Source organism: Trichoplax adhaerens, genomic scaffold, assembly GCF_000150275.1.
Source record: "Trichoplax adhaerens TRIADscaffold_3 genomic scaffold, whole genome shotgun sequence".
NCBI classification, from domain to species: Eukaryota; Metazoa; Placozoa; class Uniplacotomia; order Trichoplacea; family Trichoplacidae; genus Trichoplax; species Trichoplax adhaerens.
In genome coordinates, this window is record NW_002060945.1 from 1,278,035 (window position 1) to 1,294,654 (window position 16,620).

A 16,620-nucleotide genomic window follows, 5' to 3' on the forward strand; every position below is an offset into this window, starting at 1 on the left:
AGCCATGAATGCAGTAATACTAAAATTATCTTGTAAATGCTAGCCGATCATTCGCTGATTCTAGTTTTGTCACACGGCATCAATCAGTTCTTTGTTGTTCATGTACCCTTTCCATGATTGAGTTCATTTCTTACCTTTACTACTACGTAATATCACTATGTTAAACAGTACACAGCGAATATATATACAAATACTAGTATTAGCTGTGTCGATGGATTGTTAAAATTTACCTTTTAGCTACAGATACTGATGGGCAAAATTACTCAATCAATGATTTATTTGTGATTGGTTCTATTTACATCGGGTTGCTTTTTCTATTCCTATAGAAATCTTCAGCACAATTTTATAAGCAGAATAGATTCTCGGTCTTTTTGTCATTTAGATAAACTAGCTCATCTGTAAGTCTTGATTTATTATTGTCTTATTAACTGTTAATACCAATTATTTGGGGGATCATTAATAGCAGTCATATCCTTAATCAACTCAGAAAACAATTGTTACAAATATGTAGATAGCATCGACTGATAATTTTTTCATATTTGTATTTGTAAGGTTCCTGCAGAATAATTTTTTAAGCAAAATAGATTCTGGAGATTTTGATTGCCTTCCGCAATTAAAGACATTGTATGTAGCTTGCAATCAATCTATAAGATGATTTAGCTGATTCAATTATTAACTTTATCAGCGCTGTAAATTTTATATTGCTTTACTAATATTCTGGCTTACGCATTTAATAATTAGGCGTTTATCATTTAACTCGATAAATACAATAGCTGCTAATTCATTTTGCGGAGCCCAAATGATACAAGAACTGTAAGCAAAAGCCAATTTTATTATTTCATGTTCTATCATACTTAATATGACGGTGTGCTTGATTCTGGGATCCAAGTAGTTGCAGACTAGTCAACCCCTAAATTAGCCTTTCATGTATCTTCTTAACTGTCCTCGCTAGATTACTGGAAGGAAATGAATTAAAAGAACTACACAATGATAGTTTTGCCTGTCTTTCATCTTTGACGAACTTGTAAGTTTCTAAAATCAATTAGATGGTTAGCCATAGATTTCTTTAGTTGAAGTAGAAAGCTGTGGTAGTCAACAGAAATTTTGATGATAACATCTGTGTTAATTAATGAGCGAATACACATCTTTTAGTACAAAATATCCGACATATAGCGCTTTCATTTAAAATATATGCAGAACGAACTATTAATTTCTCTAGCTGGGTGTAGATGATGAATATAATCGACATATTTCAAGCAATATAGATTACCTAAATTTAAGGCAAATAATAGCTCATAAACTTACAAATTAGAGACATTGACTTCGCCAAGTTGGAAACAATCCATCCAAGGACATTCTGCCCATTATCAAGTATCGTAGATTTGTAAGTCATTAATCGATTTCTATCTACCCTAAATGATGATCATAACATTTTAATATCAGTACGGGATACAATTGGCCTACTATAATATTCAAATGATACATATTAGGCACTTGGAAGGTAACCGTTTAACAGAACTTTGGTATGATAGCCTCGCATGCCTAGGATCCATTACAGGATTGTAAGTAGTTGTATAAACACGTTCGCTATCTATCAACAGCTTGTATTTTAACTGCCGTCACTTGCTAGATCGCTGAACGGAAATAATATTCAAGAGCTGCCACCGAGGAGTTTTGAAACGTTAATATCCTTGAAAACGCTGTAAGACAGAAATTTTCGTAATATTTCGCTATATCCTGCCATGAATCGCTAACACTCCAGATCTATGTCGATTAACATTATTAACGTAAAATATTTATAAGGAACTGTAATATCGTTTCCACAGTAATTTTAGTCCACAGAGGAATCCAGTACTATAAAAGCTTTTTATTACAAGGTTCTAAAGAATAGTACAGCAATAATTAATTACTCACAAGAATCTAGTCTAAAGTAATCTGAGCTCAATTAGATATCAAATCTTTTCTCCTCCTTTACGCTCAGATTTGTACACCTTATATACTTTTCTCTGAATCTATTTAAGGCAATAACATCGTCTACAATCAGACATGAATCATCACTACATTTTACAGTATTAATCAAACTGCTTACAATATTATTACTTTACCATTAATGTCCAACACCGTAAGGTATTGGGCATCTTTACAATCTTAGTATTTCAAGTCGTATAACGTCCTGTACCATAATTAGTTAACAGCTATATTAGTGAATAACACTTTCTAATATAGTAGTTACCAGTCACCTAAATCTAGCAGCACAAGAATATCTATTTTTAGAAACTTAACTATTCTAAATATAGTACACAACACAATCAAATATAGCTATCGCTACAAGCAAATATAGGGTGCATCACTACAGGAACTAACTATTCTGAGCGTACCCAACTATTAAATTTTCGTATTGGAGTTTTCATCATAACCATCTCCTTCGTCTTCATGCCGTATTTAATAACGTAATTGTAGCCATTAGCGCGTTGTAAAATATTTGCTTACTCTGACATGCCATAAAATATACCAATATATTTGATATAGCTACATATCAAAAAGTTATAGAAATTTCTTAGTTAGAACAAAATACTTATAATAGATTGAGAGCTAGCGAAACAGATCTAAAATTAAAGCTGCGATAAACTACTAATTTTTGGCTGATATTTTTAAATAGGGAAATCAGTAACTGCGAACTGACTGTCATAAATGAATATCAATTTATTGGTCTTATTAGTTTGGAGAAACTGTAATTGGATTAAACGTTTATAATATATATATATATTATATTTAGATTCTCGGCGCTTTACCCAGACTATAATAAAATGTTAGTGATGCCTTAATAACGTGACTTAATAATCATTTATTCAAATAAATACTAGGGTATTAAGGTCTAATAATATCCATACCATTTTGAAGACAGCATTTGACGGACTGGATACATTGCAACGTTTGTAAGTTGGTTTGGATATTAAATCTTGTGCAGCGTTTAATAACATTATAGTAAATAAATACTTTCGAAATACATTTCATTTTGATGTTATAACTTCATTCTGTAGGAAATGGATTCTAAAAATATTCTTTGGATCATTTAACAGTATACTTTTATTGCAATTAGAGACTTGACTGACAACGCATTATTTGCCTTAAACTCGACAACATTTCAAAATTTAACTGCGTTGCAGGAACTGTAAGTTACCAAATACCAATTACTACTCGTGTGCTGTAATTTTAACCCAAAGAGTTAAGCAGCCATTGTATAAGCATCTTTACCCGTACAGAAATACTATAGCATAATTGAATATAATAAATTTAAACCCATTACAAATAAATATTACTTACAGAAAACCACTCAATGAGTAGATTTAATATTGAAATAGACGAGTCTTGGTTTACGATACCGGATAATTACTATAATAAAACTTGAAGTAATCATTGTAACTTTGCTATAAAATTTACTCTCTTTGATAAGTTTTAGCTAATTGAAAATATAACTGCTATGATTCGCGATTAGATATTTAGATGAGAATACCATTAAGAACTTGGAAGCGAAACAATTTGAAAACCTATGTAATTTACGATTTTTGTAAGTTTACTCTAAAGCATTTAGGATTTACGATATATTTGATACTAGATATGGTATCGTAAGTGCGGTATATTCGTTTAGTAACTATGTTCTAGTTTAATATTTGATGGAATTTGCTTAGTTCTGCGATGTCTATGAAAAATTCGAATAGATATCGCAAGAGTAGGTGTTTCATTTGTCAGCTATACACTTGATATCAGAAATACAATTGCGAAGATTAAATACTCAATCTTCTCTAATATACTATAGGATATATGTCAACAAAGAATTTGAAATTTTATAAAAATACAAACGTTATTTTCTAAATTTCGATAATGTTTGTGTAGTGTTTAGGACTAGCTACATAGCTAAGAGTAAACAGTTGTGCGTAGCTGTCCATGACAGATGTTGCAAAGAAATTCCTTTAACGCAATATAATAATAGATGTTAAATTCCATGCGTATAAATAAAATTTATTTGAAGATGAATCTCATCGTTTGCTGCATATTAAACTTTAATAAAATTACTAAGTCTATGGTAATTATTCAATATTAGATCGTTAAAAACTAATGGAATCGTAAGTGTGCATCCTGAAGCATTCTTTGGATTGCATAATCTCAAGAGATTGTAAGCATCGAATGATTATTATTATCTCTAGATTTAACGTTGAATCCTACATTACCATGTTGGATATTATTACTTACCAATTAATAAAAATTACATCTGTAAATATCGTCTATAATTAAAATCTGTATTTGTTTCAGCCTTTACTTCTGTGATATTTTTTAGACAGCTCGATGGCAATCGTATCATCAATATAAAGGATTTAAAGTTACCGGATGCTTTGACATTGGATATTTTGTAAGCAAAATTAATTAGGAATTTAGTCTACAAAACACTAAAATTAATTCGATAAAGTAGGTAAGGTTATAAATTTGACTGATATTTGAAAGTAAATTTAGCGTTAATGTCAGCGAATTTATATATTGCTCATCTTTGTTATGAATAGTAACAGAATATATCGTTGCTTTTAATTGTGGATATAGAAGCTTATCCAAATCTAACTTGCAAAATCTTGCAAAATTTGAAACTCTACTGAGCAATGTAACGGTGAAAATAATGTAAGCACCATCGAATTCACACGCATTTTATAATTCCTAATATAACTAGCAAGATAATGTCGACGAACTATATTATAATATATCAAAATATCAATTATATCTCTTCATTTTCAAGGCACACTGCTCCATGCTCGGTTTAATCTTAATCTAGTATAAGTTAATCTTTTTTTTCTCTATCTTGTCACTTATTTCAGGGATTTATCCGATAATTTATTTCATGAAAATACTAATTTTCACTTCTATGATTATCAATCCTTGTAAGTTTGTAAATATCTAGTTGATAGCTATATATTTCACGTATTTTAATCAGCAAAAATGGCCCATTTAATAGATTAGAACCGTTGTTACTCAATCTTACTAAAAATTATCTACCTGCAAGTAAAATTTTGTTCTTGTACTTTTATCGTGCATATAAGAGAAAGTGTGGAGAGCTAGCGCCATCTTATAAGAATTAATTGTAGTTTAAAGTTAAACGCTTAGTATAAGAGCAATTTTTTTTACAATTTTTTCTCTAGAAATTTATCCTATAATTTCTTACAAGAAGATTTTCCCCTGAATTTCTCTAATATTCCATCGCTACGTCATTTGTGAGTAAATTCTAGCGAATCGAAAATAAAATAGCTAGAAAATTCAAACTTTGGAGTAGGATGTGCTTAAAGTTAAAATATAATATTTATGTACAGTAAAATGCAATCTTGACCTCCAATCATTCTGGGTATTATTTTCATGCAATTTATGGAAGAGTTAATCATTGTTAGTATAGTGTTAGTCTGTTAGTAATCATACTCAGATTCAGTCTTGGATTTTTGCAATAGCATGTGCATGAGGTATATGTTATCCGTTAGAGTCAATTTTTTAAAGACACCGCCATGCACAACTTGCAACATTTTCATGAAGGTATTTACCACTTAAAGCCAACATTTTCGTTGTATTATCTTTTATTTACAGAGATTTAACTGGAAATCGATATCGACACATTAATGAACGTTTCATGGCCGTATGGAAAGGATCAATAATGCTATCAATGTAGGCTTAGGAAGGGTGTAATCTATTTTGGTTAAATGAATATGATATTCTTTATAGCAATCCAATTTAATGATATTCAATTGAAAAAGTAGTGGATCTAATTTAAAAGACCACAATATCATTCCTTGACTACTTCAATTTTAATTTAAGTAACATTTCATCGAATTCATTGGAATCGATTGAAGCTGATACATTTAAGTCTTTGACTGAGCTCAATTCGTTGTATGTATCCTTCTTTGCGTTACATTTTTCTTATTGAATTTATATCGAAAAGTATTGATAAATACAAACGGATATTGCCTAATAGATATTTGCGAAACAATTATTTGACCAAAATGACCTTTATACGACCTTTATCTAAACTCAGTATCCTGTAAGTACTTATTCTCATTATCAATTTGGAATCACAGTTTTATTAACATATAAACTACTTCAAAATGTAGTCAAATATATATTTAGACAGACAAATGGCGGTATTAATGTACCGATACTGCAGAATATTATATAACTTTGAATCAGATATTTAATACTGTGCTTATTCGATGATTAAATTATACCTATTAGCATTCATAAGTTGGAATAATTAGAAGTTATTAAACTTCAGAGAGGATTAACTGATGGTATAATTATTAAGATAACATTATATTTAAATTATTTATAGATCGCTGGGTAGAAATAATTTTAAAACATTGGATAAAGAGGATTTCATGAACTTAACTGATTTGCGAGAACTGTAAGCTACAGCAATCGCTAAACCTGTTTCTAATTTCCTTAGTTTAAAGTTATCAGCTATATTCTATAGATTTGTGTTTGATGTCGCTCGAATGCTTCTATTAAATTTCTGACTTACTTTAGTTACTTGGATAACAACCGAATTGGATACCTACGTGGAAACTATTTTGAAAATATCCAGCTAACTACTCTGTAACAGAAAATTTTCTTATGATAATAATCATGTAGCTAGGTCACGATTTAAATTGAGGAAATTAATTTTAAATCGTGCTATGGGGATACTAGGTCTCTGGAAAATAATATGATATCGTCAGTTGTTGATGTTTTTACCAATTCCTCATCGCTAAAGACTTTGTAAGCTTCACATAACTTATACTAATTCTACTGGGTATTTTCAATACATCTATAGACAAGTGTAGAAATTTATAATTTCATGCATATATATTAGATAAGTGTAGATGAAAGAATCCATCATTTATTCCTTCTTCATTATGCTATTATAATGAAACGGATCTTAGATTTATTTCTATTCATTACTATACTTTGGCTAAATCGTGGTTTTAACAACTACTTCAATAATACTAATTGTTTATCAAATAAGGAACTTAAATAGCAACCTGATAGAGAATATTGACAATATCTTCCATGAATCAATGGCACAAGTGAATGCTATGTAAGCATCCAAGAATTTATTGCATTGATAGATCAAGATGAAGTACTCTAACTAATTTCGACATGATATAGTTATCTACGCGATAACAGGATCAAGGCATGGAGTGGTGGTCCGTTTCGTCACTCTCCTATTCTGGCTATACTGTAAGTTTGTCTTGCCTTCCAGCTACGGAATATCACTCTTAATAATTGATTCACTGGAATAAGAGCTATTTAATTCTTTTGATTAATTTCCTACTTGGCACTGTCTAAAAACATCTGAATCTTTATAGAGATCTTAGCGAAAATCTGTTGACGGAAGTTAGCGATCTGGGACTTGCTTCTATGAGTCAATTGTAAGTATATATATACATATACTTATCAGTTATATGATATTAAAATTATAGTATCAAACTTAGACTATGCTATTAAAAATAAGCAACGATTTCAATAAGAATACTATGATAATCTATCAAATTTTGATGTTCTTGCAGTAATATAATTAATGAGATAGCGCTCGGTATCATTTTCGGTTCTATATTTTATTCATAAATATTCTACTTACAATTGAAGAAATTTTCTCTCCTACAAATTTTAGAGATCTGCAAGGTAATGAAATTAATTACTTATCCTGCCGTGGATTACCAACTGCCTTAAAATCGCTGTAAGCAATATCAAGAATTAGTTACTAATTTCAATTTGAGACTAAATCAAGACTGATAACATTACTATATGATATAATATTCGGATTTAATGAAGTTATTGGACATTTTAAATTTTTATATCAGTAATTTGGCCTACAACAACATTAAGAAAATTGACTCTGATTGCGACACCTTATTCCAACAAATAAATGAATTGTATGATTTTCAGTTTTAGAATTGTTTTATTTCAATGATGCCAATACTTGCCTAATTTTGAAGTTTATTTTGAATTTGTAGCGACATTAGTTTTAATAACTTAGTTTCCAACGGCATGAATATTAAAGAATCGGTACTTGATAAACTGAAGCAAATCCTAGTCTTGTACGTACAGCATGTTTAATTTATTATCCTCATGCTATTGTAGTCAATCACTTGGCAATATTTTCCAATATGGATATAGACTTGACCTAGTAAATTTTAAATTCTTGCTATCGGTTTGTTATTTTTGAATCAGTTTAATTACTATAGTTGGATTGAGAAAGATTTAGGGAAAGTAACAACTAGATAGTAACTTACTCTTGATAAATTTTTAGATCAGAAGATTAATTAAATTGACTTAAAGTAGTTGAAAGTTCAATAAACGTCATGAATATATTCTGAATAATGTAATATTCACTTTTTGTATAGCTAAATAATACTAATTTATATTCATTAAGGGTGATCTTCTTCTAATATGTTTACCTTATCTTAATGAAATATGTTCATGGGCTTATTCCTAACTAAAGAAATATCGCTGGCAATAATATTACGCGTATACGGCATAAAACAACCTTCAATCAATATCGGCGATTGTAAGTTCATCATCGGAATTTTATAATGTCATTTCAAACTACGGTAACAAGTATTATATTTAAACTATGATAGTTTAAGTCACTTATTTCCTTACACAGTAGATATAACTCTCATTTCCAATAAATACATCGAAAAGTTTCTATATTCTAGCCAAGAATAAACTTAAAATACGCATATACAGTTGAAGAGTATAAAAGCAGTTTGATGCAAAGGGCTAGTCCAAAAATTTTAATGGTTGCGCATCCTACTGCAGCATTCCCTCCTTACTTAGCCAACTGCGACTTTTTGTAAAGCATAAAGTTGGATGATGTATTTTCGATATACTGACATTAAGCTGAGAAGATATATGCTTTGTAATAGCACAGTTTAAAGTAGCTCTTTCTTTTAACTAAGGATAACTTTTTAATATCTTGAGCGTAATACTTTTGATATACTGAAATTAACCTCGAAAATTTAGGATTTACACCAGAATTCTGTAGGTATTAAGCTTCTTTTCCTAATCAACTATGGTCTTTATAATACTATAATTAGAAACATTAGCTATAATCCGATGACACTGACAGAACTATCTGAATTTATGGGAAGAGGAACAAGCTATCTTATGATGATGTAAGCCATTTCCATGCGTTAATACGAATGAATTTTTGTTGCTTTCATGTCGTATAGAATCTAAACCTACGGTATTTATTTTCTTGCAGTTAGATTATAATAGCAACTACTACTCTATTTTAGCCACTAAATGATTTAAATTTAGTTCAATGAGTCAATTTTCAGTTCTTTGTATCTTCAACAAGATCCTTCCATTTACAGCTTTTGTGGCAAAATTTGCATCAAAGATCGACTATAAACGTTAAATACGATAAAATATAAAGCGAAATTTACTATTATGTAATTTGCTTTTACTGTATTATTAATTTAATATTTTGAGTGTCATACTGCAGTAGTGATAGACTCGAAATGCTGCAGTAAAATTTTTACTTTACAATCAGGTAATAAATAGAAACGTAATCCGATAGAACTGTAAATTGGGCAATATGTAAAATGCTAATTTGAGAAAATTTAAACACAATCTATCAGAATATTTAATCCCTTCAAGACTAACTGCTTTAATAGAAAATGGATATATTCAGTTACTCGTTAAATTTCACTTTGAAGCTTGACATTATCTTCATTGATTAATGATTTTTGGTAAATTGAATTTCAGCTGATTAAGAGCGTTCATTTTGCTATTTCAGTGACATCAGCAGTTTAAAATTCGAACAGTTACCTGATGAATATTGGCGATTCTATCAAATTCTTAGAATCTTGTAAGGCATAGCACTCATAGAAGATTTTTTAGTTAAAATATTTGCGAAAGGATTTCGTATGTCGACATAGGATAAATAAAATCACGTCATTCGCTTAGTATAATTTTACTCCTGGTCATTACGGAATTACAATTTACTTACCAGAATTAACTCTCGTCCACTTGATTTCCGCTTAATTTAGGCACATTAAGGATAATGGTTTGAAGGAACTTAACTATGCTAATAGGACTAGATACGATAATAATGTGGTTTTAGAATTGTAAGTTATTCAGTTGATTCTATTATTTGCGTTGTATCGATTCCTGAATAGACAGTAATGATCTGGGATAGATATTACCTAGCTTATAGATGAATCTAAGCCTGGAATTTTAATATGGCCAATAAGAACAGTATAATTATCACCGAGCTAATTAGTTTATTTTAGCTATAGAAAGATAATAAAGATCAGTATACATCTAGAAATCAACGAGGGTTGATCCTTCACGCAGAGATCTTAATGGCTGCAGTTGTACCAGTATTCTTTTTCGATATGATCGATTATATGAAGATGCTTAATATCGACTGTTAAGATATGGATATATCAACAAAATTATCGATGATTAAATTGTATACTGCATTTCATGGTCTTATTGATGAATTTAAACTATTCTTATCATTATTAATTGAAGAGACGTTTCAGGCAACAAAATGAACAATTTCTTTTCCAGTATTGAAGCTCGATTAGTGTCCTTGGAAAAATTGTAAGCTCTAGTTCAAAGATTTTCTTTATACTTTTTCCGATTTAGGCTTTCCGTGAATAAAGAATATATATTCTATCTATTAGTGACTCAGTAGTAATTTAGAATTTTATGTCTAAATTCTCTATTTTAAATACTATCTGAGATTTTAAATATGAATTACTCTCGATGGTTTAGAAATGTGGCAAGAAATGGAATTTCTGACATTTGTTATCGCAGCTTAGCAATCCAGTTTCCAGTTATTCAAATTCTGTAAGTTGGTTTTGTGTTAATTGTAATTAAGATCTTTTTCGTTCCTTTCACTCTCAGTCTAGTTATTAATAATAATGATAGAATAATGATAAGAATGCGTACACGCAATATTATAGCGATGCCAGGATGAATAAAATTGATCGTTTGCAAAGGAGATGCTTCAAAGGAATGGGAAAATTGCGAGTATTGTAAGTTAATTTATTGATCAGCAATGGAAACGCTAAATTTCTAACTCAAACTAGGAATATCTTACAAATTGATCTAGTTGTGTATCCTCATATGCCCTTACAGTTTAGGAAAGTATATTGAATATCACGAGAATACAAATTTATGCACACAGTTTTCAATTAAACTGTAACTTACAGTTAGTACTTGTAGTTGCCTTATAACATAGACTTTTCGATTTTAAATTAATTTGAATGGTAATGTAAATTGGTCATGTATATCAGTATTATCACACTTACTAGCTATGACAGTTAGTTATTTCATTTTTAATATAAATGACAGTATTTATTTAAATAATTAGACTTTTGCAAGGCAATAACTTGGCATATGTTAGCGGAAAATCATTCTATGGTCCGCCTGAAATGGTCACAGTGTTAGTAACTACAGAAGTAAATGTAATAATGATTAAATTAGCAAGCACTAATCCTTTTTATGTTAATGTTGATATATTAGATTGACAAAGCGTGATTATCTTTGTTGTATGGTTCCCGCAAAAATTAAACTTTGTCAACCGAGTATGGGTTCTGACGATTTATCATCATGTGAAAATTTGTTGTCTCATTTTTCACAAAAATTATTTATTTGGATTGTGGGTATCTTAGCTGTTGTTGGTAACCTACTCGTGTTTATTCAAAATCATTCCATTCGCAAACAGAAAAATAGCTTGGTTCCAATTTTTCTTATCAATAGTCTAGCTCTATCGGATCTCCTAATGGCGTTTTATTTGATAATTATTATTGTAGCTGATTTAGCTTTTAGCACTGGAGAGTATGGTCTGAATTCAGAAATATGGCTATCCAGTCCGTTTTGTTTAATAGCATGCTTTCTAGTTAACGCGTCTAGTTTAACAACTGTACTTTTGATGGTTACTATTTGCTCAGATCGCTATATTTGCTTGGTTTATCCTTTATCACCGAAAAGAATGAGTATTAAGACAGCACGCATAGTTGTCGTGTTCGTATGGATCTTATCGCTTTCATTTGCAGCAGCTCCGGTAATATCAAGTGCTAACATGCCAGGGTACCTTCGATTGTATACTTATAACAGCATGTGTATGGCTAATAATTACCAGATTGACTACTATCGAGTTTGGATGATTTCTTATTTGTCCATAATATTTATTGCATGGGTAGCTATGACAATCTTATATATGCGTTTATTTATGACTATTCGTCGTAGCGGCAAGAATTTAAGAAGATCGACCGCAACTGACAATACAGTTATAGCGATACGCCTAGCATTAATTTTAATTTCTGATTTAATCAGTTGGGTTCCATTCTACTATGTTAATTTGCATGGGTTGTTAACTTCTGGGCGTGTAGACGTAATAGCACTTCAATTTGTTGGTATATTTTCTTTGCCCATCAATTCAGCTATTAATCCATATTTGTATACATTTACAAATATTGATATTATTAAGAAGTTTTTAGTTCGCCAGAAAACATTTAGCACTAAATCTTGATGACTGCTTATTACATTCCTCACTGGAACTAATCTTGATCAATGATAATGATTAAACAAATTTAGTAGTAGCTGGCATCTTTTCATTATATAATTTATTGTTTCATGCCTGTAGATATGAGACTGAAGATACTTCTATCAACCTTATAATTTTACTACAACTTAAGGGATATCTAAAATTAAATGTAACATTAGAATGCAACAGAAGTTAAATCTTCACGGGTATTGTAGTTGTGAGCAATCTAGCCCACACACATTTTTTAACAAGGCTTTATAATAATTTAGCCGAAATTTCGGCGATAAAATGATAGATGTAATAAAATATTAGCTTTAATAAAAATTCAAGTAATATTGGTACATGTTTGCAAATCTACTGCTGATATAGATGTTCATACTGCTTTCAGGGAGATGAAAGGATTTCATATCTATCGTTTCGGTGAAAGTCTTGAAAGATGAGTGTAAATATCTAATTAGGTCTTATTTATATAGCGATGCTCAGTCGATACTCAAAATGCATAGTTAAGACCCAAAGTAAGAGAATGACACTTAGTCAGTTAAAACTTTAAACTATAAATATCGTAAGGCTAACCTAAGTTCCTTCATGCAAGGTAAGTCGTCATGGTCTTTAAAGATTGCATCTAACTTCTGCGTCTGTAATAATGGTCAGAAGAGCAAGTTTAATCCTAAAACTGATAGTTGCAAAATTAGCTTAAAATACTGTATTTCGAGACGGACCTGTTCCTTGGTACCACTATAAATTGCATTACGGGAAATATCTGTAAGACTCCAGCTTAACGACGGCATCTAAAAACAGATTTCGCAGATATGATGTCATTACCGTTTTATGCAGTGATAGATTTGCTATTTCAATATCTTACTTGTTTTACGCAATTTATGACATCAAGTACAACATCTTCATCTATTATTTTCTGAAGTAGATTAAAAAAGTCAAGAAATTATTTTATTGGCAAATTTAATCGAAATAAACATTATCAATTGACATACTTTCCTTACCTGCAATAGGATCCGATCAGTAAGGATTAGATTAGTCAATATTAGTAAAATACTCTATATAATCGATGATAGTATGGAGAGGTTTGCTTAGAAATTCGATAATTTCATATAACATTGAATCACCATTATTATATCGTTTCTATATGAAGTAGGTATAATACCGTAACATACCTCTAAATTTGTTATACTCAATTTCTTATAATTTTGTATCATTCCTTTCATAGAAGGTATTAACTTAATACCAATCGTTAACTATTAGATTAGAGACAAAGAATTTCACATATTTAATAAATCATCAAATGTATTGGTGAAAGAAATCTAGTAATATCATATAAATAAACGTCTATACCACTGAGTGAGAGTGTTCTACCATAACAAGGCGATTTAGCAGTTGCAATGCCGGTTCCTTTAATACGATAATCAGAAAGAAAAAAGAAATTTTTATATGACTGAAAATCTACTGCAGCCAAGTAAAAGTAAACGGTATATGATTTAATATCTTATTAAGCAACATACATATAAGCGAGGCGACCCACTTGTAAACACTTCAAAGATACGAGGTAGCGTTATATGATTATGCAATCGCTATAAATCACGTAAGATGTAGAATCAGTACGATTATTCATAAGCGCTTTGTGCACTATTGCTAAGTTTGCTTCTATCAATTTAATCTGTGATTAGCGTATACACAAACCGCTCCATACCGCAAAAATAGGTTCATGTCGAAGCGCAAGCAAATTAATTAAAGTTTTAATTGTGTATTGTAGGACCTGCATAGTTCAATTAAGTTATTTCATTAGTTAATAAATATGAGGTGTAAAATAGCTTAATATAAAAAGACATCAAAGAATATCTAGTCTTACGTATTTAATAGTAAGCATATGGCATAATTTACAAACGTATCAGTACCTGTACATCATCAGATTGTATTAGTATGCCAGTAATATGGAGCAACTAAACGCGAATGAAGTAAGAATCTATAATCAGTATAAAGATATAATCTAATTTTTAACAAACAAGAAAGTTATGATTAGCTAGCTATCATATTGGTAGTTTTCTGACATTATAGCTGAAGGCTTCCCAAGTGAAATATCGCGAGGTAGCCAAGATGTATGTGACGGAGGCAGTCATCTGCAAAAATTCTATCTGCGTAGGGCAATTAAGAATTGATATTAATACTTTTCGTATACAGTACTTCAGGCTACCAGCATGATGTAAAGTACTAATTAACCTCATAATATCATTTATCTTAATACCTACCGATTTATTTAAATGGACAGCCTTGATTAAATTTTGGATCATCGCACTTTGAAAATTAATTTCGCTAACTGAGTATAAAATAAGGAAAAGAGTATGAAATATTTCCTAATCTATATTTGTATACTGTCTGAATAGGGTTGCACGATGCCATTGCAAATCAAAATAACGCATTAGTTACCATTACTAGCAATCGCTTCTAAAATTTTTAAGCAATTTATAGTAAGATTTTCATGCGGAGAAACCAACATCGGAAGTATTAGAGATATTCTTTCTGTTAATTTTTTCGAATAATGTTATTCATCAAAGCCTCAATTGAGTTAAGAAAAAGTTCTGATGAATAAAAGTAATTGTAAACCTAGTTCTATGATAGGAACGGCTTCATTAGCATTTGGTATTTTTATAGGATAGAAGTATCGAAAGAGTACCGCCAGAGATGTTGATATTTCCATTAGCACCTCATAGCTATATGTGTAAAAATATCACAATATATAGTTTAGTAATTAACGGAATAGCTGAGTACAGAACTGAAAGCGTTTGACTGCTGCTTTTTTTGTTATATCCTCAGTATATGTAAATTGTTTGCTAACTGATCATAGAGTTCAACCAGTTCAAGTAGGCAAGATAATAATCTAGATCTGTCCAAAATATTTAGGCCATTATTAGTATCAAAGTGATACAGTGCATTTACTCAATATTAATTGATAGTTTGTTTCAACTCTTGGCTATTACTTTTTTCTTATTAGGGCTTTGTCTTCATCTGATGTCCTGCAACATGAGAAGTTATCGATATTATAAGATTTTTGTATTTAAACACTAATGAAAAATTAAATTTTACAAGGAAAGATTGAATAAAACATTTGCAGTCACTAACTTTATGGACGGAGCTGACAGATGATGATCTCTTTCGATGTCATTCAAGTTGGATTTATTTATGTACTGCAGTATTAATTGCCTAAATATAAATTTAATAACTTATAAAGCTAGTAAATCAGGAATAATATAGTATTATTGATCATTACTGTACGATACAGGTTAAAATATAAATATTATTTTATTCTTCTTCTTACCTCAGGCAATTAAGACGATAAACTAAATCTGCAGTTGACCTAGCATCATTGACATTCTATATAAGAATTTTGAAAATCATAGGAGTTTACGCGTACGATTAGAATATTATCGAAGTAGATGTTGGTATTAATTAGCTGTTTAATTTTCCAAAATTGATACAGACCATTAATGCAACTGATAACTGTCTCTCCTGGCGGCTCTCCTATTTCAGATGATGCATAAGTTATGAAAGAGGAAATGGGTTATCATAGTAAGAACAGCATAATTATATTATATGTATAATCAATACAATTACATTGATCGTTGCATTCTATTATGATGGTATAAAGTGCATCAGTTACATTGAATTACTTGACATATTAATCAATCGAATATATTCATGAGTGAGCTAGATAGTAGAATATAGATTTACGTTGATCCTTGCACTCTCTCGCGATAGTATTAAATACACCAGTTGCATTGAATTACTTACTATATTAATTAATCAGTTAAATAAATGAATTTTACGATAGAATACGAGTATAGATAGATCGTTGCACTCTTTTGCAATGGTATAGAGCACGTCAGTTGAATATTTCCATTGATTGTGGTACTCTATTCCTATAGTACGTGTATAAAGTACGTCAATCGGATTGAATTAGTTGATATATGTTACGGTGTTACCTTATTGTTAGAATAGTATAATAGTGCAGTATAGTAGTAGCTAATATGGAAAATATCCAT

General features: G+C 30.3%; 3 protein-coding genes across 3 annotated transcripts in view; 2 read left to right on the forward strand and 1 right to left on the reverse strand.

Moving 5' to 3' along the window:
- TRIADDRAFT_54150 (uncharacterized protein) overlaps positions 1-5,259 on the forward strand; it is a gene marked incomplete at both ends in the record, with an annotated part of 10,833 nt that extends 5,574 nt beyond the window's left edge. Inside the window, 11 exons of the mRNA XM_002110262.1 lie at positions 742-813; positions 953-1,024; positions 1,491-1,562; positions 2,777-2,809; positions 2,865-2,936; positions 3,101-3,172; positions 3,497-3,568; positions 4,103-4,174; positions 4,337-4,408; positions 4,863-4,925; positions 5,184-5,259. Of these exons, the coding sequence (XP_002110298.1) occupies positions 742-813; positions 953-1,024; positions 1,491-1,562; positions 2,777-2,809; positions 2,865-2,936; positions 3,101-3,172; positions 3,497-3,568; positions 4,103-4,174; positions 4,337-4,408; positions 4,863-4,925; positions 5,184-5,259 (748 nt within the window). The remainder of the gene's footprint in view (positions 1-741; positions 814-952; positions 1,025-1,490; positions 1,563-2,776; positions 2,810-2,864; positions 2,937-3,100; positions 3,173-3,496; positions 3,569-4,102; positions 4,175-4,336; positions 4,409-4,862; positions 4,926-5,183) is intronic.
- A 3,864-nt stretch (positions 5,260-9,123) lies between these two features.
- Positions 9,124-12,556, forward strand: TRIADDRAFT_54151 (uncharacterized protein; the record flags this gene model as incomplete). Its single annotated transcript, XM_002110263.1, has 5 exons — positions 9,124-9,182; positions 10,062-10,139; positions 10,549-10,620; positions 11,396-11,467; positions 11,548-12,556. 5 exons carry the CDS (start codon positions 9,124-9,126, stop codon positions 12,554-12,556), a joined length of 1,290 nt encoding a protein of 429 aa, XP_002110299.1.
- Positions 12,557-12,658: 102 nt separating this feature from the next.
- Positions 12,659-16,620, reverse strand: TRIADDRAFT_54152 (uncharacterized protein; the record flags this gene model as incomplete). The annotated part of the gene is made up of 15 exons (XM_002110796.1): positions 12,659-12,728; positions 13,145-13,206; positions 13,291-13,359; positions 13,434-13,484; positions 13,570-13,623; positions 13,741-13,821; positions 13,919-13,975; positions 14,086-14,154; positions 14,274-14,339; positions 14,479-14,523; positions 14,830-14,897; positions 15,185-15,291; positions 15,559-15,594; positions 15,897-15,952; positions 16,561-16,620. The coding sequence occupies 15 exons, from the start codon at positions 16,618-16,620 to the stop codon at positions 12,659-12,661; spliced, it is 951 nt and encodes a 316-aa protein (XP_002110832.1).